The 26,431-nt window shown below is 41.8% G+C and overlaps 2 protein-coding genes across 2 annotated transcripts; one reads left to right on the top strand and one right to left on the bottom strand.

The window, feature by feature from the left end:
- Positions 1–11,698: 11,698 nt before the first annotated feature.
- LOC131003163 (protein DEHYDRATION-INDUCED 19 homolog 4-like) lies at positions 11,699–14,690 on the top strand. The gene is made up of 6 exons (XM_057929644.1): positions 11,699–11,834; positions 11,950–12,016; positions 12,833–12,972; positions 13,788–13,865; positions 13,988–14,253; positions 14,354–14,690. Exons 2-6 carry the CDS (start codon positions 11,956–11,958, stop codon positions 14,457–14,459), a joined length of 651 nt encoding a protein of 216 aa, XP_057785627.1. The 5' UTR covers positions 11,699–11,834; positions 11,950–11,955; the 3' UTR covers positions 14,460–14,690.
- An 802-nt stretch (positions 14,691–15,492) lies between these two features.
- LOC131003162 (uncharacterized) lies at positions 15,493–19,355 on the bottom strand. The gene is made up of 6 exons (XM_057929643.1): positions 18,816–19,355; positions 17,717–17,928; positions 16,708–16,978; positions 16,531–16,616; positions 16,353–16,444; positions 15,493–16,162 (listed from the first exon to the last, which is right to left on the bottom strand). Exons 1-6 carry the CDS (start codon positions 19,014–19,016, stop codon positions 15,954–15,956), a joined length of 1,071 nt encoding a protein of 356 aa, XP_057785626.1. The 5' UTR covers positions 19,017–19,355; the 3' UTR covers positions 15,493–15,953.
- Positions 19,356–26,431: the final 7,076 nt, after the last annotated feature.

Raw genomic sequence — 26,431 nt, 5'->3', positions numbered from 1 at the left:
CATCGGCTTATGTTGAATCCAGCAAAATGCACCTTTGGGGTCACAACAGGGAAGTTCTTGGGATATAAAGTCACGCCTGCAGGAATTGAGGTTAACGCCGAAAAGGTCAAAGCTATTATGGAAATGACACCGCCCAGAGGAATCAAGGAGGTGCAGACTCTGAATGGGCGCATCACTGCTCTGAGCAGGTTCATCTCGCGATCAGCAGAGCGGAGCATGCCAGTTTTTCAAAGTATTGAGGAAGGGCAGTAAGTTTCTGTGGACAGAGGAATGTCGAGCCGCATTTGAGGATCTTAAAGTGTACCTAGCGAAACTCCCTACTCTGACCAAGCCGGTCCCGGGAGAAACGTTGTATCTATATATAGCGGTGGGAGAGGATGCCATCAGCTCTGTGCTTATCAGGGAAGAAGGAAGCCATCAGAAGCCCATCTATTTCGTCAGCCGAATTATTCAAGGTTCTGAATTGAATTATACAGAGATTGAGAAGGCTGCTCTGGTAGTCATGATTACGGCAAGAAAACTGAGACCTTACTTCTTGTCACATCGGGTGGTGGTGCGCACTGCTTTACCTTTCAAACAAGTTTTGGGACGCCCGGATTTGTCAGGGAGAATGGTTAAGTGGGCTGTGGAGTTGGGGGAGTATGACGAGGATTATGAACCGAGAACGACGATCAAGGCGCAAGCGCTGGCAGATTTCCTACAAGAAACAACTCGGCGTCCCGTGCCAGAGTTCTGGGTTGCTTTCGTGGATGGATCAGTAACAAAAGAAGGGTGTGGAATCGGGGTTTATATCACTTCGCCGGGTTATGGGACATACCAGTTCGCCATCAAATTCACTTGTCGGTTATCCAACAATGAAGCGGAATATGAGGCCGTGGTCAGAGGGGCTCATATCTTGTCAGAGCTTAAAGCCGAGTGCGTCATCATAAAGACAGATTCCCAGTTGGTTGCCCAACAGTTCTCGGGAGGTTATAATATCAAGGATCAAAGGATGAAGGCGTACCATACCAAAATTAGCGAAATGAAAGAAAAGTTCATGGAATTTAAGCTCGAACAGATTTCTCAGGAGGAAAACACGAAGGCCGACCTACTGGCGCGCATGGCTAGCGCAGTAGAGCAAACTTGGAGCGACGAGATTATCTTACTCTGTGATACCAGAGAGATGGAGACTTCGCAAGTGTTCTCGGTAGAGATCAGGGACGATTGGTGAGCTCCGATTATACACTTTCTGAAGACAGGGGAGCGGCTGAGCAGAGAATCCAATCAGAGGGCTCGCTATGAGAACTACTGCTTAATCAACGACCAACTCTTCAAACGATCTTTCACTAAACCTTTGCTAAAATGTTTATCTCCAGAGGAAGCTAATTTTGCTTTGCAAGAAATTCATGCAGGTTGCTGCGGTGGGCATACGGGATTTCGGGATCTTGTGCGCAAAATTATCCGGGCCGGGTTCTATTGGCCTCACATCAACAAGGAGGCCAGAGAGTTCGTCCGCAAGTGCGAAGCTTGCCAGAGACATGCAGGGCGAATCAATGTACCAGGGGAGCCTATGGGTGTTATGTACGCGGCATGTCCGTTTGACAAATGGGGCATTGATATAGTCGGGAAGTTGCCTACAGCACCGGGAGGGAAATGCTTTCTCATCGTGGCAGTAGATTATTTTTCTAAATGGGTCGAGGCCGAGGCTGTGGGCAAGATTGATGAAGTTACAGTGGAGCGCTTTATTTGGAGAAACATCTGTTGCAGATTCGGGGTACCAAGAATCATTGTATCTGATAACGGGACTCAGTTCACAGGGCAAATGATCGCGGATTTCTGCGACCGAATGGATATCACACAGCGTTTTGTCTCGGTGGCCCACCCACAAGCCAATGGCCAGGTGGAGCTGGCTAACAGAACTATTTGTGAAGGGATCAAGAAGAGACTGAATCAGAGCAGAGGGAAGTGGGTTGAAGAATTGGATACCGTCCTCTGGGCTTATCGCACCAGTCCAAAGACGGCAACAGGGGAGGCTCCTTTCACGTTGGTATATGGATCCAATGCAGTGGTACCAGCAGAAGCCAGATTGGAATCATACCGCATTATCACTTATGATACGGAACACAACGCCGATCTTCGAAGAACAGAGCTCGACCTTGTGGAAGCACAGCGAGAGGAAGCTCAAATCCGAGCAGCAAAATATAAAAGTGTCATCAAAGCAGGGTACGACAAAAGGATCAGAGCAAGAAAACTGGTCAAGGGCGATCTAGTATTGAAAAGAGCAGACGCGTTAAAGGCGGTGGGCAAGTTTGAAGCAAATTGGGAAGGACCATTTATCGTTACAGAGGTTTTGGGTGGCGGAGCGTACATATTGTCAGATTCAGACGGCAGAACTCTCCCCAGGCCATGGAATATAAACACACTCAAAAAGTTCTATGTATAACTGCTATTTAGCAGGAGTAATCATTTGTAGACCGGATACTCTTTTTCTCCACAGGGGTTTTAACGAGGTCCGGGGCCATGATATCAATAAAACAGATATGTGGTTCTAGGGAATTCCCTGATGTTGTGTTTGTTTATTTCAATTATCGTTTTCTTACGTTACATATGCCGTTTAACATGTTCATGCAGAGCATTGCACATGTCACCAGAGGGGGGAGTAGGGTGGATACCCGTAATCCCCAATTTTCAAATTCAAAGTACAAACTGCTTCCCAGCAGGATAAGGGAGAAATAAATACAAAAACTGCTTCTTAGCAGGTCAAAGGGAAAACAAAAACATCAAGAGCTGACGACTTCGCCTCCATGTGTCAACACTTCAAGCTTTTTTCTTCCATCGGGGAATACTCATCCCAGATCTACCGCAGATCCACCCCGGATCTACTCCACACCTGCAGAATACCAAGAAAAGCAACAAGTCAAAGTGCCAGAGGGAAAGAATGCGGAGGAAAAGACCAATCAACTTCCAGATCTCGGGAAACTGGTAATAATGCTCTCAAATACGGGAAGTCCCCTCCTCACAATCACAAAGCTAGAGACCTGCACTGGAAGCACAGAGGAAAAAGCGAAGCCTTCAAGGATATGAATGTTCTGAGGGGAACTTCCCTTATTTGAGTACTTTACAACCAAGCTAGGAATGGTTCAGGGGGGAAACTTTCTTCAGGAACCCTGGAGATAAAACTCTCAAGCGGGGGAGAGTCCTGTCTTTTCAATATACAACCCCTTAACAGGACTCGCTCCCCCGATTGAGAGCTTTACAACCAAGATGGGGAAAGATACAGGAAAGGAGAGACAAAGGGTCGGGAGATCTAGGGTCTGAGAAGAAGGTGGAAAAGAGCAGGGGGAGCCTCCTGTAAGAATCTCGGAGATAAAACCCTCAGGCGGGGGGGAGTCCTGTTTATTCAGTCACCAACGGGCGCCGGCGTACTTTCGCAAAAGGACTCACTCCCCTGACTGAGGGCGTTACAACCAAGATAGGAAGGCATTTTGAGCCAAAAAGACGGGAGATCTAGGGTTTGAGAGGAGAACAGTTTGGGGGCGGCGAAAAGAAAATAAGGGATTCTGAGCTAGGTCATGAAGGGGAGAAGGGTATATATAGAGACGGTATTGGGCCTGAGAAAGGGGACAAGAGGTAATGGGCTTATGCGAATTCATGGGCCGGAGAAGGGAGTAAGAAGTAATTGGGCCAACATGTTCATAACAGAGTATTGCACATGTCACCAGAGGGAGGAGTAGGGTGTATACCCGTAATCCCCAATTTTCAAATTCAAAAATGACTTCTCAACAAGTAAAGGGAAAAACAGAGGGATCACGCTCCAGCAGAGCAGAGGGAAGCGCTCGTAAGCCGCAAAAGTTGGTTGCGCCATCCGGGCCTTCCATGCTCCGCGCAGAGGGAGGGAAGCGCTCGTAAGCCGCGAAAGTTGGTTGCGCCATCCGGGCCTTCCATGCTCCGCGCAGAGGGAGGGATACTATTTAATCGTAAGCCGCGAAAGTTGGTCGTGCCATCCGGGCCTTCCATGCTCCGCGCAGAGGTGGCACATAATCGTAAGCCGCGAAAGTTGGTTACACCCCCCGGGTCCTCCATGCTCCGCGCAGAGGTTGTCCTTAACCGTAAGTCACGAAAGCTGGTCGCACCCCCCGGGTTTTCCATGCTCCGCGCAGGGTGTTCTTTCAATCGTAAGCCGCGAAAGTTGGTCGTGCCATCCGGGCCTTCCATGCTCCGCGCAGAGGTGGCACATAATCGTAAGCCGCGAAAGTTGGTTACACCCCCCGGGTCCTCCATGCTCCGCGCAGAGGTTGTCCTTAACCGTAAGCCACGAAAGCTGGTCGCACCCCCCGGGTTTTCCATGCTCCGTGCAGGGTGTTCTTTCAATCGTAAGCCGCGAAAGTTGGTCGTGTCATCCGGGCCTTCCATGCTCCGCGCAGAGGTTGCACATAATCATAAGCCACGAAAGTTGGTTGCACCCCTCCTGGGTCCTCCATGCTCCGTGCAGAGGTTGCACTTAACCGTAAGCCACGGAAGTTGGTCACACCTCCCGGGTTTTCCATGTTCCGTGCAGGGGGTTACTATTTAATCGTAAGCCGTGAAAGTTGGTTGTGCCACCCGGGCCTTCCATGCTCCACGCAGAGGGTTACTATTTAATCGTAAGCCGTGAAAGTTGGTCGTGCCACCCGGGCCTTCCATGCTCCACGCAGAGGGTTACTATTTAATCGTAAGCCGTGAAAGTTGGTCGTGCCACCCGGGCCTTCCATGCTCCACGCAGAGGGTTACTATTTAATCGTAAGCCGTGAAAGTTGGTCGTGCCACCCGGGCCTGCCATGCTCCACGCAGAGGGTTACTATTTAATCGTAAGCCGTGAAAGTTGGTCGTGCCACCCGGGCCTGCCATGCTCCACGCAGAGGGTTACTATTTAATCGTAAGCCGCGAAAGTTGGTTGCACCCCCCGGGTCCTCCATGCTCCGCGCAGAGTGCTCAAGCCTGGATGGGAAGCAGCTCGGATGGGAAGCAGCTCGGATGGGAAGCGCGAAATCATTGACAAAGAAATTAACCAAATCCTCGGAAGAGGAGGCGGTGGAATCCCTATCGTAAAGGTTAACCAAATCCTCGTAAGAGGAGGCGGTGAAGCTTTTACCAGAAGGGTCATCAAAATCCTCGCCAGAGGAGTCTGCGAAATCCTCGTCAGAGGAGTCCGCCAAACTCTTGCCAGAAGAGTCAATCAAAATCCTCGCCAAAGGAGTCTGCGAAATCCTCGTCAGAGGAGTCCGCCAAACTCTTGCCAGAAGAGTCAACCAAAACCCTCGCCAGAGGAGCCTTCCAAATCCTTTCCAGAGGAATCAACCAAATCCTTGCCAGAGGAGGCGGTGAAATCCCTTCCGGAGGAAATCAACCAAATCCTCGTCAGAGGAGGTGGTGAAATCCTTTCCAGAAGAATCAATCAAAGCTCTTGTCCGAAGGAATCAACAGAACCCCCACAGCGGAAACCAGAGAAATCTCGAAGGAGAAAATCAAAGAAACATCGACAACGAGCACAATGAGTCAAACCAGGCCAAGCACAAATCCAACATGAACGTGAAAACAACAAAAACAACACAAGTAATGAAAGGGAAAAAGCAGTACAAGCAGGGAAGAAATTTCATATAAACAGGCCAAGAAGGCATAGTTTCATATCAAAAACAGGAGGTAAGTATTAAGTTCATACAGACCAAAAAATTACAAAAATTTTATTAACTCAGGCAGGAGGAACGGAAGCATCTCTATCAATGGCAGAAGGGGCAGGAGCAGAGGCAGATGAAACCGGGGGAGGAACACCACTCGTAGAGACTTGGCCAGAAACGGCTCCCTCTGCGAACACGGGCAGCATGCCAGCTTCCTTCACCGCGGGAAGACGGACCCCCAAGTCCAGCAATTTCACAGCTTCTTGTACAAACGTTTTTTCATCTCGATACAGGGAAAAAAGCTGATCCATCGCAGAGGAGGAGGAAGCGGAATCTTCAGAAACAGAGGCCGCCAAATCAGAGGGCAGAGGAGGCACCACACCATACTGGGAAAAACTCCGGGTACTTTTGTTGGTGGGATCCCGCAGCCGGTTCACAAAGCCCGCCAGGGAAGCAGAGACAACAGGCACATACAATGGAGCGGAGGGCACTGAAGCAGACCCAACCCCAAAGGCGAAATAGGGAATGGCCCTCTCCAGCACTGGATACCACCATTCTGGTTTTTTCGGAGAATTCGCAGGGATCCCCATCAGCTTATTTATTTCCTCATCATTGAGGTTATCCATCAGGGCATGCAAATCCAGGGTAGCGAGCTGCTCCGAGGTCGCCCCTGCCATTTCTAACGCCTTGGAAGCGGACTGCTGTATCACATAGGCAAAGAGGGGTCCGAAATCCTCCAGGTATTCTTGAGTCCGCTTGAAGGCCGCCAAGGTGCCTTCCAGCATCAACCCCAGAAAGTGTTGACCCTGCGGAGACAAGAAATACTCCAGGCGCTGATCTCGCGCCCCCAGGACGTAGGCACGATTCTGTGCTTCCACGAGCGTCTTCTTCCAATCACGCCGAGTCGCCTTGTAGGCTTCCTCATATCCAGCCTTGAACCTAGCCAGGTTCTCATGACTTTCCTTGGTTACCCTTGTTAGTTCAGAAACCAGGGAAGACTTCTCCACATCTGCTTGGGCCAGCTGAGCCTTCAACTCAGCTATCTCTGCTTCAGCCTTACTCAGACATTCCACCACCCCAGCGACATCATCATCACGCTTGGCGATGTCCGCCTGCTCCTTCTCTCTTTCTTTTTCTGACATATCATAGTCATGAATACACTTAACAGCTCCCCACATCCGAGCTTCCACCTGCAAGAAGACAAAAAGGATTCCGACAGAACAATAAAGAGGTTAGTAATTTCATTTTTACTATGATAAAAAGTATAAAAAGTAAGGTACCTGAAGAGCCAACTGGCACAACTGAGTAACTAAAACCCCCCGGGTTAACTTCTCCACTTTCTCCTGGTCCTTGGAATGGACACGAGCTATCAAGGCATCAACTAACGCCTGCCCCGACAGACTCGAAATCGGCCCAGGAACAATATCCTCTGGTTCTTCGGCAGAGGCCACAGCTTTGCCCTTGCATTTCCCACCTACAGAGGGGAGGGTCTTTAATCCACCGGCAGGCTTCTTCGCTGGTTCCCTACCCTTTCCCCCGGTGGAAGGGAGGACCTTCGAACCACCAGTGGACTTCTTCGCTGGCTCCTTAGACTGACCGGCCTTCTTCAGGCCTTCTTGTTTCTCCTTCTCCCCCACGGAGATCAGGGAACCCCTCTTCCTTTTCTTAGAAAGTTCAGTCAGGGTGACACCGGGGACCGAGTCAGGTGAAGGAACTTCATCAGTAATATCCACAATCTGGATATCCCTTTCACAGGTGCCAGAAGCACCATCAGTACTGGGACGCCTGCTCCTATGAACAAGGGCGCCTGCATCAACCTCTTCTACATCAAAGGGGGGGAGGCTTCCACATTCCCCTCCGGGACTTCTACCACAGGAGGGAGGGCGACCAGCTCGGCTTCAATTGGCTGTTCTGAGGGGCCTGTCCCAGAAGCAGAACCCCCGGTACCATGCTCCTCACTGGGAACAGGAGAAGCAATAGTGGGCAGATTGTCCCCGCACTTCTTCTTCCAAGACATGTCTGCAAATCAAAATGCTATACCATTAGCATCAGGGTAACAGAAGTTAATGTATTTTTCTATCTCATATTTTTTACCTATCGATTTCTTTGGATATAGGGGAAATAGATCATTATGTGCCAGTGCCGAATTGTTCTCAACAAGATATTTACAGTCTAAGGGCTGGGCCTCGTTCATAGCATTAAGATGAGCTATAATACTCAGATCACGGGTTAAGGGGGCATCGGAAGAGGCTGGTTTATAAGTAGTGCGAGGGTTATGCCACTCCAGCTCCGAAATGTGATAATCGCGCCAAGTGCCGAAGAGGGTGCGCACATAACAGTAATAGCTCAGAAAGCCCTTATCAAGGGAATTTAGAGAGGAGAGAAATGTAGTAGGATATTTGGGAAGACTAGCAAAACTATACAGGGGACTGCCCTGCATGCGAAGAGATTGGGTTTGACAGAACAGTTTGGCGGTATCCCCAACACCGTGAGCCCGACATAGAATATGGAAGGCATATAACCTTCGGATAGCAGAGGGGGTGACTTGAAAGAAAGGGATGCGAAAATGGTTACAAACATCAACCAGAAGGGTAGGAGGAGGGAGCCTTAGGCCAGTATCTATTTGGGCTTTCCAGATGACTATCACCTTGGGATGGCGAAGGCTTTCGGGGGGTGTTGAACCTTTAGAGAAGGCTTCGAATTTTAAACCTTCGGGGTGTCGGCACTTACTCTTCAGTTTCTCCACCGCTGCGACACCAAGACGGGATTCGGGAACACGCTTGGGAGGTTGGGGTGTCTTTCTGGTTCTCTTTTTAGATGGAGAGGGACTCGGAGTAGCTTGGGAATTGTGAGAGAAAGAGGAGGAAGGAAGGTTTTCGAGTTCCTGGGGTTGGGGAGAAGAAGATGAAGAATTTTGAGGGGAAGGCGAATGCGAGAGCTGAGGAGCGGAAGTAGAGGCCATTATCAGAAATACCAATACTAGGGTTTTCTAACACGCTCAATCAGAGCACCAACAAACTTCAAAACTACTTGCACTGATCACAAATAATGGGGAAGAAAAAAGATACGCAAATTACCTAGGGCAGAGAAAAATGGACGGTAAAAACCGGAGCGGAGGTATCGCGGGAAATACGCCGGAACAGGGAGAAAATCGTCGGAATTTGCAGATAGAAGAATTTGAGAAAACTGGAGAAGAAGAATAGTGAAAAATGGGAGTTCGAATCGACTAAGTAAAAATATACGCGGGCAACTACCAACATGCGGGATGAACGACACGTGGCATACGGAAATAAATCGACGGCTAAAAACCCCTACGGAAAGGCGAAAAGACGCAAAGGCTAAAAAGTAACCTCGGGGTACGGGAAAAAGCACTGTAGATCGGGCAGGCATTTAATGCAGGTGACGTCATCCATGCGGGCGAATCCTCTGACTAGTTGCACTATTCCAGAAGTGAACTAGCCAGACCAGGGGGGGAGTGACAAAAACACCAGAGAGCAACTTACAGGACTTACCTTTATTTTCGTAAAATATTAGAGTGTTTATATCTTCATGACTTGCAGGGATCAGGGAAAACATCATAGCACCAGCTTTAACAATACTACAATGGTTGAACACGAAGAATACCCGGTTCAACCAGACTAGAGGGGGGAGTGGTTGATGAGGAGTAATATGTGCAGAGTAGGGAAAGAATACAAATCAGAGGAATCGACCCCACTGGCGGGACGAATATGGCAGAAGAGATACACTCACCAGAGAAGTCAATTCCATCAGAGAAGTCAATTCCATCAGAGAAGTCAATTCCATCAGAGAAGTCATCCCCCTCAGAGAAGTCACCATCGCCAGAGAAGTCCTCCACGCCAGAGAAGTCATCCGTGCCAGAGAGATCGCCTCTTTCAGAAGGATCGCCAAAGACGCGGAGGATTTTCCCGCGTGAAGATGAAATTCCTGATATACCCTTCAATCACGTCAAACGCATGCACTAGCATCGATTTTACCTTTTTACCCTCAATTGTAATCTATAAATAGGTCTCGTGCTCGTGTATTACATTTACGTTATCTGATACTTTTGAATATAACATCTATTTTCCTCTAGTGCAAAGTTTCCGATCATTCACTTCGTCTTCTTCAGTCAATCGCACTAGGTATAGTTTATGATTTCACTTTGTAGTTTTAGGTGTTGGTTTCATAAAACACCAATAACATTTTAGGGCAAATTGCATGAAAATACCCCACTTTATTTCAAATTTAATTTTTTGACAAACTTTTTTTTTGTTGCAAAAATTTGAACGAGCTTTCGATTTGTTGCAATGTCCGGCCCGTTAAATTTTCGGGCCAAATTAAATCTTAGTTGGCAGCCCGGCTGCCACGTCATCTTCTCTTCCTCCTCCTCCTCCTCCTCCCACGTCATCTTCTCTTCTTCCTCCTCCTCCTCCTCCTCCTCCTCCCACGTCATCTTCTCTCTCTCTCTTCCCCCATCTCTCTCGGCGGCAGAAACCACAGCCACCAATCGTCGGCGCCCGCCGCCCCCTACCCATCCCCACTTCAGCGCCGCCACTTTCCCCTCCCCAGACCCCGTCGCCCCTCCCCCTTCCTAGACCCTGTCGGACCTCCCCCTCCCTCTCCCCGCTTTTCCCTATTTGCTCCATTTCTGAGATTGCTAAATCGTTTCTCCAATTAACCAGCTCCAATCTAAAAACAATTTCCCCATTCGAATCCCTAAACCCTAAATCACAGATCTGGAAATAATATGGGAATTCAGGCAATTTCCTAAACAATTTCCCCATTCGAATCGTAGTGAATGGAGAGAGCTTTAGTGGTGATTTTGACATGGAGGAATGGAGGGGTCCGACGGGGTCTAGGAAGCGGAGGGGGACGAAGTGGTTGTTTGGTGGTGAATGCGGGGAGGACGAAGCTTCAAAGCGTCTAGGCGGATATGGGCTTCAGATCTGTGGCCGCCTTCTTCATTCTTCAATTTCTGATTTGGAGGCGGCGAGGTTGTTGGGTATCTGGGACGATGGAGGTCGGAAGTCCGGCGAGTTGTTGGGAATTTGGGGGCGGCGACCGTTGCTGCAGAGGTCCTAGAATTCAGGGAGGAAGTGGCGGGCGATGGAGGAATTGAGACAGAGGGTGAGAGCCGTCGAGGAAGAGAGGGAAGGGGGAAGAGAGAGAGGGGGTGACGTGGGAGTGGAGGGTGACGTGGGAGGGGAGGGTGGGTGTGATTTGGCGTTTTTAATGCCACGTTGGCAGCCGGGCTGCCAACTAAGATTTAATTTGGCCCGAAAATTTAACGGGCCGGACATTGCAACAAATTGAAAGCTCGTTCAAATTTTTGCAACAAAAAAAAAGTTTGTCAAAAAATCAAATTTGAAATAAAGTGGGGTATTTTCATGCAATTTGCCCTAACATTTTACCTTATATTCTCTACATCTCATTACAAGTGTCATAGTTTGTTTCGGCACAAGAATTTAAGTGGATATGATTAAAAAGTGATGAAATCCACTTTTATTTTGTGTGAAAAATAAAATTAAAGTGAAAATAATTAAAAGGCAAAAAGTGGCGGAGTCCACTTTCTTATTTTAAAAATATGACACTTTTTATAAGACAATTCAAAAATATAAATAGAACACTTATTATGGAACAATACACATAATATAAAGATAACAATATATTAAGGGAAATGTATATAACACTATTGATCGTTAATGTGACCATACTCCTCTTAATCATAATAATATAACTTTGTCACTTACTAACATGACTATTTATCATAATTTCACACATTATATACAATATATTAGTATAAAATTGATGAATATAGCCTAAATATATTAATTTTGTATGAAGTCACGAATTTTCAATAATAACGAGTTCGTACCAACTAACCTAACAAAATTTGCCCCGAGCTAAATGTTTATTAACTCCTAACCGAGTTGCCTAATCTAGCCACCGAACCTAACAGTACGCCACGCTACATAGGTTGTACCCTGCCGTAAAAAGAAATGGCAGTTGTGTAAATGTAACGACATACCGAGCCCCTTTTACACAGAAACACAGTATATAAATTGTCGAAATGTCTGACCATAGAAAATTTGGTAGGGAGCTTCATTTCTCTGGCTCTCTTTCTTCATCAATTTCTCCGAAGCTTCCCCGTTTTCAGCCCTTTTATATTAATTATCTCTTTTCTTTATAGATAATATTTACGTACGTCTGAATCTTTAGCTCAGTGTGTTTAGTGTGTGTCCTTAACCGAGTGGGTTTTGTAGAGGAGTTTTCACAGAGACTTTTTCTTGACACGAAATTGGGAATTTTTTTGTAGACGGAAATGGAGTCCGATTCGTGGTCTCGGATTTCGAGTTACTCTAGGCGTTATCGATCTCGATCAGGTGGGTTTGGTTCTGAGAAATTTTTGGAGCTTTTATGTGGAAAAACTTGTTGCTTTGTATGGATTTTTTAAGGAAACTTGGTGAAACGTTTTTTGTTTAGTTTCGAGGGAAATTTGAGCTAGATTGTATTTTTTTCTTTTGGGGGGATTTTCTTGGTTGGGTATGGTAATTAATAATTGAATTATCCGAATGAGGAATTTGGGATTTTGATTTGGATAATTGGTTTATTTTCTTTTTAGCTGTTTTTAATTTTGGAAGCACATTTAGGTAGCTTGGTTATTCTTCTTGTGTGAAATTTCAGATTTTATCTCTCAATAATTAAAGATATTTGAATCTGTTGAATGATTTTGTCCTATTCTGTACAATTTTCTCACGAAAAGGGTGCTGGAAATTGTTGCAAAAGTCATGGAGATTTGGATGGATTTTTTTTATTGTTCTGTGGACATGCAATGCTCTATTAGGGTTCTGTGTTTTAAACTTGTAATTTATAAACAAAAAATAAGTAAGTTTTATCCTTTTCTCCGCCTAGTAACGACTTTTCAATTCAGCTTTGCTTGCGAAACTTCTAATGTTTGGGATTGTATTTGTCATATGGCATGAGCTGGTGAAGAAAGTTTGTTTCTTTTTCATTTCTTGTTTAAAGAATTCTTATTATGAGAAACCCTTTTGATCTTTGAGTTCCAATTTATCCTTCTTGTAAGATGTAATGAAATTCAGAAATATGTTTCAATCTTTTTAAGCTGTGTCAGAGATATGCAAGTTCGATTTTGTTATTTCTTTATGTAATGTAATGGTGGGATGACTTATGCGCTGCAGATGTATATCATGGAGAAGAGTTTGAAGGAGAGGAAGAGCTCAAGTCCGAGTTTCTCTGTCCATTTTGCAGTGAGGATTTTGATGTATTAGGGCTTTGTTGTCATGTTGATGAAGAGCACCCCGTTGAAGCTAAGAATGGGGTACCTACATTGCAACTTTCTCTTTCGTATAGTTATTTTTGGTGTTTATTTGTGCGTAATTAGCTGCATTTTGATCAAGAGAGCATTTGGTCTTGTCCTTATCATGCTTGCTTATGACCACATGGAATTAGTTAAGAGCTTTGCTATAGCTACAAAAGACGGCTTTAAATGAGATCATGGGACTTTGGTATAGGATTGCAATTGCAGAAAGTTGTTTACTTTGCATAATTGTGCTTGTACGTAGATGCACATGCTAAGAAAACAATGGTTCATTTAGTTTTATTCCTTATGCTAATCTTGAGGCACATCTTAGGTTGTGATACAAACAATTGGATGAATGCATACTTGTAATGTGTAAATAGACGATTTCCTCATGTACTGTGCTCCTTTACCTTTAGCTGTATAATCACGACATGCTATTAAAAATTCGCAATTAGGGTCTTGGGCGTATTAAAAGTTCGCAATTAGCTGTATAATCACAGCATACTTGTATGTCAATCAGAGAAACAAGTCATGATTCACAAAACGCACTCGTTTCCATTACCTTATCAATTTACACATTAATGCCACCTGCTGCCAACATGCAACCGTTTCTTGAAGTTATTATGCAATATTCCTATTTTTCATCTTTGTGAGGACAACTATTTAAATTCTTGGACATTATGCTTGGACTTACCAACCAGCCTTTGTAGTTGTGTTTCGACTTGATTTGACACATGGTTAAAAATATTGATATACTGAATCATTACAATTCGTGATTAATCTAAATTGTATGCTTTGGTTAATATTCTGATGGTTTTTATTTGCATATGCAGGTATGTCCCATTTGTGCAAAAAGGGTCGGATCAGATTTGGTTCACCATCTGACCATGCAGCATGCAAGTTTACTAAAGATATCCTTTTGAAAAATGCCAAATGCTTCTTCTTGCTATTATATTCACCATCAAATCTCTTCCTCGTATCTTATTTTACAATAAAATGGAGACCGTGTTTTTTCCTTGACCACAAATCTCACGTGCAGCGAAGGAGAAGACTGAGGAAAGGTGTATCTAATTTTCCACTTTCCATCTTCAGAAGAGAGTTGAGGGATGGAGGAAGCCTACATTCCCTTCTTGGTGGATCTTCAATTCCGGTTTCTTCCTCACATATAGAACCCGACCCACTGTTAACGTCGTTCATATACAATCCACCCGATGCTGATGAGTCATCAAGTGTTCGACCTTTATCATCTGTCGAGGAGTGCACAGTTGTCGACAACCATGCAGGGGATTTGTGCAACAGGTAGAGCTATAATCTTTGCCTAATTCTTGGTTTTGTTATGCACTTCTCTCGGATAGTTGTTCATCTTTTTGATGTTTTGGAATTTGTGGTGATGACTCAGAGTCGTGCAAAAGTGCCCATTGTCGGATGAAGATCTGAGGGAGAAGACTCGAAGGTGTGAATTCGTGCGGGGCCTTGTGATGTCGACTTTTCTTGATGATTTATGAGCAATGATATATGGGGGGGTTTTGAAAATGGAGACCTATTTTCGGAGAGATTAAGGTTGTGAGGAAACAGCCAGAGTGAGGAAATAGAGCTAAGTTGTCTCTTTCTACCTAGTATGTGATGTATGTGACAACATATTTATGTGCAGAATAAAACTATGAATCTACTAGTATGTAATATGCATTTATATGCATGTTGTTTTCACATAAGCCCATCCTTTGGATGTGGTGTAACCTCTCTCTCTCTCTCTACTAAGGAGTTTTCCTCAGTGTGTTTTTTTTGTGTGTGAAGGTGGTAATTAGACATCTAATCTTTTGCACTGTTTGAACCCAAATTACTTATTGTGTCCCATTCTTCGACGTGGCATAATTTCAATGCTGATGAAATTATACATTAAGCAAAACTTGGAATTGCAAATGTGATTAATTGATTCCTATTGTAAAAAATCTAAATCCAAGCACTGCATATTCGTAACGCATTCGTAGTGAGCAGAGTTCTCGGATTGGTATATTAGATGAGCCGAGGTTTGCATTCAAATGGCATATAAATATCTACAAATATGGGTATGAATTTGGTTCTTGACCCAATTTCACCCATGATTTCTCACAAGCGTTGAAGACCAAACTATAAAGTTCAAAATGTTTGATTGAAAGAAAAAAAAATGGTAAAGCTAAATGACTTGTATATGCATGCTTTATTCTAATCACTTAATGGAAACTAATCAAAGTTATTTCAATTATAAATTAATCATATCAATTGCATCATTGGTAGAGGAAAAAGTTAACCTTTCCAAGCACTATATAGAGACCTAGATCATATCACAAATTTTAATCCAAAATTCAAATTAAGACGCAAGCAATATAAACAGTGCTATATATAGTGTTAATTCTCATATGATCAATTTTCTAAATTCAAAACAGTTGGAGAAATCTCCAACTATCACAAATTTAGATTTGCACTCTATAAATCCAGATGACCTGAAATAAATAAATAAATACCAATACATCATCAAGAAAAACAATAAAAACTACAAAATTCAAACTTAACCACACATTGCAATTTGCACCAGGTTATTAATATACAATCTATAAGGAATACATAGCCAAAAGGTTGTATACATGATATACTACTATTCGTCATCATCAGGCAGCCTAATCAGCAAAGACGGCCCGGATTTAAAAAAAAAAAAAGATTAGAGAGAGAAAGAGAAGACAGGGCCAGTAAGACAATTATCCATCATTCAGAAGTTCAAAATCCATCACCAAACATCTAATATCTGCATTTGGTTGTAGGAAGCTACTTACTAGGGCGGGTGTCAAAACTTCCTCTACACCATAATCGGCATCTCCCGCGCACAACTCCATCATCATCTGCTATGTAGACGCACACATGCTCACACCGCTTGCAGCCTGTATCGTGGTAAGGATGAGAGGGGTCTACCCTGCTGACGGCAGTATAGAGTTTGTTAGAGAGGAGGAGTTCTTGCGGTTATCGTACTATCTCCAGTAAGTGTTGTGCGACATGAAGAAGTTGTAGTCAGGATGATCGACTTGCAGTAGTCGAAGCCAATTATCAGCAGCTCGTGAGAGAGAATTAACTTTCTGGCCTTCATAAACTCCATCCCCATTCCAGTCTGCGGCTTTGAACTTGTAAGAAACAAGTCCAAAGGTAGGCAGCGAGAGCTTGCTACTAGCATCATACCCACCTTCATTGAATGTACACATGAGAACGAGTTTTAGTATAACTTTAACAGCAAAAACAACGAACTACGAAGTCGTAATGATTATATCAGATTGTGAACCCTGTTTTGGGCAGTAATGTGAATACATCTAGTTGCAAGCACAAAATAGCGATAGAGAATAAAACAAGAAATGTAAAGATAAGTAGGAAATCACCTTTAACAGGTTTTGCAAGTGAATGGAAAGTCAAGAAACATGCATCAACATTTTGTAGAGTTGGGCCTACAGGTATCCTATATATGGGGTACCTGCAAAACAAGACACCAACTCTCTCAATGAGAACAAGATGACATCATCACCAAGCCATTCAAGTCTTGTTTGAGAGAGAGCTTACCAAGCAACAGACATCCAACTTGAAGGAGTCAGATCACAACTCCTGTATGTTTTTAGCTCAGGAACATGAGAGGCAAGTTTTGACATCTGTTGATTGCAAGCAAACACAACCTTTTAAGGTAAATGCCAGAATTCTTATAGAATGTCAGAAAATGGTCAATAAGACATCAAGACTTGCCTTATCAGCTAGTGGTTCACGATGAAATGGGAGCTCCCTTTCAAAGTATTCAAAGATAAGTAGACCAGGGGGGTTGCTAATATCATCTGCATCAACAGATGATTCCATAGAAGGGTTGTTTCTCCCTGCATATCTTCTAAATCCATGGCCAATATTGTTCTTCTGGTTCCAAGATCCCCGAGCATCATTGGCACCTCTGTCAGTTCCTTCACTTTCCCCATCAGTACTTGTCCCCCTGGAGGAATTAGCATCACTTTCCTCACCAGGTCTCCTGTCAGTACGTAAAGTCAGACACAATATAATGAATTATTGCCGCCTTTGAACACTTATAATCAGCATACCAAGATACCAACTACAAATGTGTGCATGTGTTGGCCTAGCAGTAGCAGTAGAGTGGTAAATGTAGGTCTTGGGTTCAAGTCCACCGTGGTGCGGTCTTTAATTACTTATTTAATTGTTAATTTATCAAAAAAAAAAAAAAAGATGCCAACTACAAATATCCAGGCCTTCAGAAAATGTTGGTAGAAGTGGATAAACATATTGGAGCACAACAACTTTTTCGGCATTATTAAATAAATTCACCCACTCACCAGAGACTCTTTTCATCATTTTCATATTCATTCCACTCAGCACATATGACCCTTAAATGACTTGCAAGAAACTACAGCTATCAAATAACTGTCTTGATAGCAACATTCAAGTAAAATTTTGCACTCAAGAGCTCAAGACAGGAGTAAACAATTTGCAAGCATGGCAGCATATTCAAGGGTTCTACACTACTACTAGTAAAATGCACCTACAAGTCTATGGGAGCAACTCCAAATGATGCTTACGTCTTACCTCACAGTTCCTGGACACATTGATATGTCTTAAACAAAGTACTCGTGAGTAACTTGGCAATGAAAACTAAAAGATTTAATCTAACTAAAATACTAGAGGTAGTCATGCTGACAAAACTAATACCCCAAAACAAATGAAGAAATTAAACAAATTGAGAATACAAACTCACCTTTGTTCCACGACGCGGCGTGTTGGATCTATATACAATTGGATACCAGATAGGGATGGTACGTAATATTGGACAACAGAATCACTCTCATTCCAAAGGAGGGGAACTCCAACTCCATATACACTCCACTCCCTGAAAGATTCCCAAAGATCCCCGAGAATGAAGTACGGATGGAACTCAGTACCACGATTTCTCCACGATCTCATACTTGTCTGCAAATCTCCAAATGCATCAAATTAGACTGCCAATATTTCATTTATAATTGTAGTATCATAATATGAAACTGAAATTTACATGAAATCCAAAAATTATGCTCACAATGACATTGATGCAAATAGTTAATTATGGTTTAGTTAAGTTGAGATGAAGGTGGTTCGAGCTTGAAGAAAAATCACCAGTAATACAATTGTTTTTCTATCAAATTTCGGGCCTTGAACTATTGTTTCACTAGAAGAACCAATAATCTTCTAACTTTTCTCTCTTCACTTCAGTTTTTAGTAAATGAATCATTACAAACCCAACTCTCCCGAAGTTTATCTAGTCAGCTAATGACAAAAAGTAGCATCAAAACACACCACAAACAGACCATCTAGTTTTACAAAAACAAAAGTATGAACTAACAAGTCATTACATAAGCCCATAAGCAACCTCTTATAAACAAAAGAACAGATATCCTCTACTCAATTTCCTTACAATCAGCAACTCAAGATTTAACAGACGTAAATTCAATACCAGACTGGAAACCCTCCAAGAGCTTATCATTTTCATAAGTCATCCGCATAGGGGGGATGAGATCCGAAGTATAAAATCTAGTTCATCAAAGCAAAAATAAGTCTATCCAATCGGTACCCCACTACTTTTCAAAAATCAACCTTATTTCAGTTCACAAAAACTCACATTGTTATCATCATCGTCGCCATGTCATCTAGCCAAACTACATTGAAATTGCCAAATATCCAAAGATCCCTCAAAATGATAAAGAACTCACAAATTAAACCCAAATAAGAAATCAAAACCCCCTGCCGCCCGCACCAAAACAGTAAAAAAAGGAACTGACGCACTTCCTAATTCAACAGCTGATGAAACGAAAAAAAATTACCCTCGGAAAATGCTGAGCTGCCACAGCGGGAGTGGTGTGCTCCAAGAACCGATCCAAATACGAATCCGACCCGGATCCTTTCCTCTCAGGCAACGACGACGACGAGGCCGACTTTAGCTCCGATTGCTCCTGCTGCCGCCGCCTCATCGCCGGTGGACTGTAGTATAATCTCTCCTCCCCTGCTCTCCTCCTCGTTGACATTTTCACACTAAAAATCAACACTGAAAACGACAGAAATTCCAGCCAATTGACGTCGTGCAGCAAACGATTCGTTATACGATTGAGTTTCTGGACTTGATTTCTCGATGATTGGAGCACGAATTAGGGTTTTGAAGGGTTTTTAAAGTAGAAATTCGGGCCAAAGGGGGAAATTTTTGTTTATTAGGGTTTTGAAGAATGGGTTTTTGCAATAAATCTAAAAAAAGAAAATGAAACTTTGTGATTGAAACATGTTTTGGAGAGAGAGAAGGTGCACCGTAAGGAAGGTGCAGTGTTCCAGAGGATTCGAGGCTGAAGTGACGGAATTGACCTTGTTGTGTTATGCAGCCTTTTTATGGTTATAAACTTATAATCATTTCCATCGCATCCGTGATATTGGCTACTTGATAGCCTACTTAATAAGTACTCCCTTCGTCCATGAATTAAAGCCCTACTTGCACTTAAATTTTTGTCCACCAATTAAAGCCCTATTGTGCTTTATGTACCTTTTTACTCTTCTTCTTTTCCTATATTTACTATCATTTGCCACTAATGAACCCACCTTACAACAACTTTATCATTTTTATATTCTATATTTATTACACTTTATCACTAGTGGATCCACCACACAACACCTTTAACACTTTAGTCAACTACTTTATCACTTTAGTCAACTACCCTTATATTTAATCTACAACACTTTTTTTAGCTTTCTTAGTCTCCGTGCCCACCTTCAAACGGGGCTTTAATTCGTGGACGGAGGGAGTAGCTTATTTGATAAGAGAGGACCACATTGAATAAGGAGGTCGCATTGGGGTTATTTGATAGTCTACTTGATTTTTTTAGTTTTGATTTTACTATTTTTCATTTAAGTTTAATTGCATAAATTTAATCACACAATTTACTTCAAATTTAAATTGCATTAATTTTAAAATCCTAAAAATTACACAAAACTTAATAAAATAAAAACAATTCCTAAAAATAACTATTTCTGCTCTAGAGGTCCGAAACGTGCTCAAACATGCTCGATCAAATCATGTTGGAGCTCGGCGTGCATCTGCCTATCTCGGAGAATAGTATCTCTTTGCACATATTCCTCGAAGGAAACCGGGGTTGCTCGAGCACTCTCCGTCGAATCACTGCTAGACGCCCCGTGTCATGCGTCATCATCTCTCCAATTGGTTGCTCCTTCACCTTCGTGCTCCGTCGAAGGAAATCATTAGCTTCAATAATCAACAATAGACAAAAATATATCATAATCCTTCAAGCAATAAAATAATAAGATGATGAATGTAGAATAACTAATAAAGTAAGAGTTCTTATAATCGATTAAAGTAAATAACGATCCTATGTAATCTCAATGTTTCCAATGTTTAGAATCTCTCAGAAACTCAAGGGAAAAGGTAAAAATATCAGCAGGTGTCTGTGGAAATTGAGGGTGGCCTCAAAATCCAAGAAAAATGGTTTAAATGGCAATTTATGTAATTGCCATTTTTTGCGCGGGCGGAGGCCAGAGTAGGCGGCGGCGCCGTGAGGTGGAGGCTGTCGCCGCACCCCTACGCAAGTTGGAGTCGGCGGGCGCAGGCCTCTACATTGCGCAATATTTTTTGTTTTAACCCGTTCTCCCTTGTTTCAAAACGGATTTTAGATTCATTTTCGCCCGCGAACTCGTATCGAGACGAGCTTCAATTATTCTTCAGATTAGGGGTGAGCAAAAACTAAATCGGATCGAAAAAACCAACTGAATTGATGATTTTTTGTTCGGTTCGGTTTGAAAAAAAATGATTCGGTTATCGGTTCGGTTTTCAAAACTAAATATCGACTAGGGTTCAATTCGATTTCGGTTCTCCAACAATGGGTCGGTCGGGAACCGAACCGAACTGACCTATATATATATTATTTAAATAGGTTATATATAAGTATATTTTATAAAATTTAAAACTAAAGTACATGTTTTCAAACAAAATAAAGTATTTGAAACTGAAACCCTAAAAAAACTATTGCCGCTGCGCCGCACGTCCACACATTCTGAATTTTCAAACTCTGGTGGCTTCTCCCTCTCCGGCCTCCCCTCCGCCGCTAAATAGACCGGCGCCACCTCCCCGGCCTCTCCTCCGCAGTAGCAGGCCAGCATCGGCTTCCACGATCAGCACCGTCGCGTCAACGCAGCAGCAGAACAACCTCTCTTCCCCACACATTCTCTTTCATCTTTCCCAAACATTCTCTCTCTACCGACCGACCGCCGCTTCCATGGTCTGAGCCTTCCGCTTCTCTGCCGCCTTCCACCTATGCTTGCAGATCAAGCACCGTTTTTAGCATCTAAGTCGGGTTCAATTTTAGTGTTGAATGCTCTGCAATTTCAAGAGTTTTAGTTGTTGAGTTGGGCGTGCTTTTTGCTCGTGTGATTTTGGTGAATTATTGTTTTGCGGTGTGAATTTTGTTTGATTGTTTTGATCTAAGTTTCAGCGGTGTGGTTGATACAAGTTTACGGCGATTGTTCCCAAGTAGTTTCGGTTCGGTTACCGACCGAAACCAATCGATTTCAACCGGTTCGGTTTTGGTTGGTGTTTGGTCCTTTGACGGTTTGGTTCGGTTCGACCTCTATTCAAATCGGTTCGGTTTCGATTTTTACATATTGGGTCGGTTGAATCGATGCACAACCCTACTTCAGACCATTCAACTCAATTATGACTCCATTTTTGTCCACGGATTAATCAATTCGAGCATAAAATCCTAAGATAACAAAATTAGCAAAAAAACTGAAATCAATCAACTCTTGAGTAAACGAGACCAATATATAAATCAATATCACGCCTAAACACCCATAAAACTCATCACAACATAGGGCTAAACAGGGTGTTTTTAGGGTTAGTATTATATTTAATTACTATAGTTAATTAAATTATTAATTCTTCCCTAATTACACCTAAAAGATGAAACATGCCAAGTAACGTGAGACAACTGATCAAAAAGGAATACGAGCCATGAATATTGGGACACATGGAGTAATAAATACTCCATCCATCTAAATAATACTTCCTCCGTCCACGATATCGTTTTCACTTTGTGGACAACACGGGTTTTAAGAAAATGGTGGATAGTAGTTGATAATAGTGATAATGTTGTGAGTGGAGTTTGGGTCCCACTATTGTTGTGAGTGAAAGTTTGTGAACCCAACTACTATAAATGAAAGTGACAATGATATTGTGAACGAACCAAAATGGCAAAAGTGAAAACGATATCGTGGCCGTAGGGAGTATAGTTTAACTATTATACTGCAATGTAATTTGATATTAACAATTTTTTTGGGTTAAGTACCAAATACCCCCCCAACGTTGGGGCCCCTATCGCGTATAGGACCCTATAGTCAGGGTAGGCGCTGTTTACTACCTCAACGTGGCTAAATCTAAGCATATCCCCCCCTGCGTTTTAACACCGTTAAGTCACCGTTAATTTTTTTTTTAATTAAGATGGTCTCTCCCTCCTTCTCCAGTGAGCGTCGCCGGTTGTCGCCGCCTCCGGCGTGGTGAGGCCGGCGCCTCCCTTCTTTCCCCTTTCCCCTATTTAGAGACGAAAATGATGAATTTCCAAATTGAAGCATTAGACAGAGCTAAGCTGCAAACTTGGTGAAGAATTGATGAAGGCAAGCATTGACTTGATTAGGTCTCTCCTGATTGATGAAGTGGCCAGTATCCTCAACCACCACGCACTCCTCCAGCAACGGCACGTTCTGCTTGAATCCGCAGCCGTGCACGTACTCCTTCACTCTCGGCGTCGTATACACCATGTCCAGATCTCCCACCATGAATTTCATCGGCACTCTCACCTTCGCCGCCGTCCACGCCGCCGTCAGCTCCCAGTTCAGATCCAGCGCCCGGTAGTAATTGAGGCCGCCGGTGAACCCCTTCTGTTCAAATAACTAAGAAACCCTAGATCTATTTATGATTTGAGGAAAAGAGGAAGAAAATGAAGGAAAAGAGGGGAAAGAAGGGAGGCGCCGGCCTCGCCACGCCGGAGGCGGCGAGAACCGGCGACGCTCACTGGAGAAGGAGGGAGAGAGACGGTATAGCAAACATGGAAAGAGAACGCAGAGGAGAGTAGAGAGGATGCTCGATGGGGGGGGAGAGAGAGAGAGAGAGAGATCATCTTAATTAAAAATTTAAAAAAATAATTTTTTTAACGGTGACTTAACGGTGTTAAAACACAGGGGGGATTTGCTTAGATTTAGCCACGTTGAGGTAGTAAACAGCGCCTACCCTGACTATATGATTCTATACGCGATAGGGGCCCCAACGTTGGGGGGGTATTTGGTACTTAACCCAATTTTCTTTTCATTTTGCACGTGTGAATGAAGATGTAAGAGAATTCATAGCAGATAGATCTTAAAACCATTCATATTGGGGATTGCTTGCTGTCGTGCCCCCCTCCCCCACGAGATCTTAAAATCATTAAAATTGGCACATTACAGTAATTAAAATAAAATACAATAACTAAAATGAAATTGGTGAAGTATTTGTTGTAGAAAAAAGTGTAGGAAATAGGTATATTTATAGATAAATGAATGAAAAAAAGGAAAAATGGGTGAAGTAGTCGTTGGCTACCAACAATTCATGTCCTACATTTAGTAACCATTTATATATTTTTTTAATTGGTGAGTCCCAATAAACAATACATTTTTTCTCCACTCAACTAATAAACAATACACTTTGTGAGTCTCTTTCTCCACTCAACTAATAAACAATATATTTTTTCTTAAAACCCGTGTTTCCTCCCCTAGGTCATGAATTAGTAGAAGGAGGGAGTAATAATTTCCAAACTTTTTCAGATTCTAAATTAAAATTTAATTTTTTAGGAAGCGCGTGCAAACCCTGCTTAATTTTAAAGGTGCGAAAGTTAGAGCCGCTGCTCGAGCTCGGGAAGTCGACAACGTGGCAGGGTGCCAAGCGCAAGGCTCAAGCCGTCTCACTCGGCCCCCATTGGAGGTGCTCTAAGGGACATTCTAAAGAGTCACCCCACAGCAGCGGGCTATAAGGTGGCTCTATAGACTTTTCATTTTATTTAAAAAAAATATATATATAGATAAATTTTAAAATTGAAAATTGAATTTAAAATTGAACTTTTATTTTTTTGAATTTAAATTTGATTTTTTATAATATGAAATTTAAAATGATATTCTTATTTTATTTTACTTTTTCAATATCTTTATTCAATTCCTTTGAACTTGGCTCATGAAATCGAGTCCCCCAATTGAGTCGGGGGCGAGGCTCGCCGAGGTGGGGCTCGAGGCCCAATGTTGATTTCCTAACAGGAAGATTATAAGTAATACTTCCTTCATCCTCATAAAATGTATCTAATTTGTCATTTTCGTCCGTTCTCATAAAATGTATTCAGTCTATTTTTGATATCTTTTCCAATCAATAAAGTGAGATCCTTACTCTACTCGCAACACATTCAATTACTTTATTAAAAATTCGTGCTATTTTAGAAGAGGATACATTTTAAAAGGACAAAGGGAGTATCACTTTTTTAAATATATGGGTTAATTGCCTATAAATACACAAATTATACCCAAATTTTGGTTTTTAACCAAATCTATTTTTTTGGTCAAAAAATACATAAACTTTTAATTTTTTGGAATTTGACATGACCCCAAAAGTTCGTTGGCCAATAACTTGATTGACTGAATTCTGATGGCCAATATGAAGGTACAGTTGGAAAGCTATTGACGTTGTCTTTCTAATGATACTTATATTGTTGGGTTTTGGTAACAGGAAGTGGTCGCAAAAAAGAAAAAATATAGAGTTTCGTGACCTCGACTTTCATGGCATTTTTTTACCACTTCCGATTATCAAAACTCAACAATATAAGTATCATTAGAAAGATAACATTAAGAGCTTTCTAACGGTATCTTCGAATTGCCCATCAGAATTCAGACAATCAATTTATTAGCCGACGACCTTTCGGCTCCGGTCAAATTCCAAAAATATAGAAGTTTATGTATTTTTTGACCAAAAAAATAGATTTGGTCAAAAACCAAAATTTGAGTATAGTTCGTGTATTTATAGGCAATTAACCCTAAATATATTAAATATTTTTTGTATATGTCAATACGAGAAATTGACTATATCTTTTGAAGTGAAAAAAGTACAAATTTGCAAAAGAAATGAACTTTTGTATATAGGTAATCCTTTATGTTTTAGTGATTATAAGATATGTAATTTGGGTAATACTCAATTATCACGAGAGGATATTCGATAAATTTTGTAATGTAAAATGAAATTTTAGGGGTGCAGATAGCAACATAGACCTTTTGAAGTTATGCAAGTGTTGCACTTCAGATGGATTCAGATCTCGACCTTCTTGCAATGTCGCACGCCTTAATTTCTCTACCAATTGCCTAACGAATCACCAAAAACTATAACTCCAAATTTATCACTACTAGTATGTCCGCTCGTGCGATGCACGACCAATGTTGAAATTGAACGATATTTTAAATAAATAAATACATATATTAAATATAATTTAAATATAAATAAATGCAAACATAAATCTCAATAAAAAATTGAAGTCATGAACAACATAATCTCAATAAATACATGAATCTGAAAACATTTGAATTTTGAATTTTTGAACTACCAATTAATTATTTATAATTGATAAAAATGAACAAATATAAGTTTAGTTGCCTTAAATTTTTATAATAGAAAAAATTATAAATAAAAATATTAAAAATAATTTCTAACAAAAAAATAAAATAAAAATAGAAGAAGGAATGAAATAGAAAAAAAAATGAAGAACCCTAGCATTTAAAGAAAGAAGATAGGAGAGAGGAGAGAAAAAAATAATTTTGTGATTTTAAATGATAATAACTTTTTTATTTTATATAATTTTTACATCAGATTTTGTCATCATCTTTAATTTAACATCCATATTGAATATTTTTTTATGAATCAAAGTTTATGATTTTTAAAAGAGAATCAAAATAAAAAAAGAAAAGTGAGGAGAGAGAAATTTTGGTGGGAAAAAGTAGCCGTTATACTACTCTTTTATTATATAGATTATATAGATGTGGGAGGAACCAAAACTATAATTTATCACATATTGACGCTGAGGCTAGAGGTTAGAGGCTAAAATTGTAAATTTATTATTATTAAAATTTTACAGAGAACTAAAATGAGGGTTAAGAATAGAATCACCTTGAAAAACCATTATAAAATAAATATATTTTTGTCATTGTAGGAAAAAAAGAAGGTTTTTGACGTTGAGTTCGTTTTTTTTTTTTTTTTTGAGGGAATTGATGTTGAGTTATATACTTGCACTTGCTTGTGCAATTGTAATAGATAGAGATTTGAGCCCATAAAACGCTCAAACCTGATGGTGGCCCAAATTATTGATTTCATGAGCTTAATTAATGTGCA

The sequence above is a fragment of the Salvia miltiorrhiza genome, unplaced genomic scaffold (assembly GCF_028751815.1).
Source record: "Salvia miltiorrhiza cultivar Shanhuang (shh) unplaced genomic scaffold, IMPLAD_Smil_shh fragScaff_scaffold_79, whole genome shotgun sequence".
Taxonomy (NCBI): domain Eukaryota; kingdom Viridiplantae; phylum Streptophyta; class Magnoliopsida; order Lamiales; family Lamiaceae; genus Salvia; species Salvia miltiorrhiza.
This window is presented reverse-complemented; position numbering and strand designations above follow the sequence as displayed.

Bases quoted from the DNA above. Each gene is read 5' to 3' on its own strand.
- LOC131003163 (XM_057929644.1), top strand. From the start codon at position 11,956: ATGGAGTCCGATTCGTGGTCTCGGATTTCGAGTTACTCTAGGCGTTAT. The intron at 12,973-13,787 runs GTACCTACATTG...TTGCATATGCAG, and splicing joins CCGTTGAAGCTAAGAATGGG to GTATGTCCCATTTGTGCAAA. The intron at 13,866-13,987 runs ATATCCTTTTGA...CACAAATCTCAC, and splicing joins AGCATGCAAGTTTACTAAAG to GTGCAGCGAAGGAGAAGACT.
- LOC131003162 (XM_057929643.1), bottom strand. From the start codon at position 19,016: ATGTCAACGAGGAGGAGAGCAGGGGAGGAGAGATTATACTACAGTCCA. The intron at 17,929-18,815 runs GTAATTTTTTTT...GGAGATTTGCAG, and splicing joins CAGCTCAGCATTTTCCGAGG to ACAAGTATGAGATCGTGGAG. The intron at 16,163-16,352 runs GTGATTTCCTAC...CATTCAATGAAG, and splicing joins ACTTGCAAAACCTGTTAAAG to GTGGGTATGATGCTAGTAGC.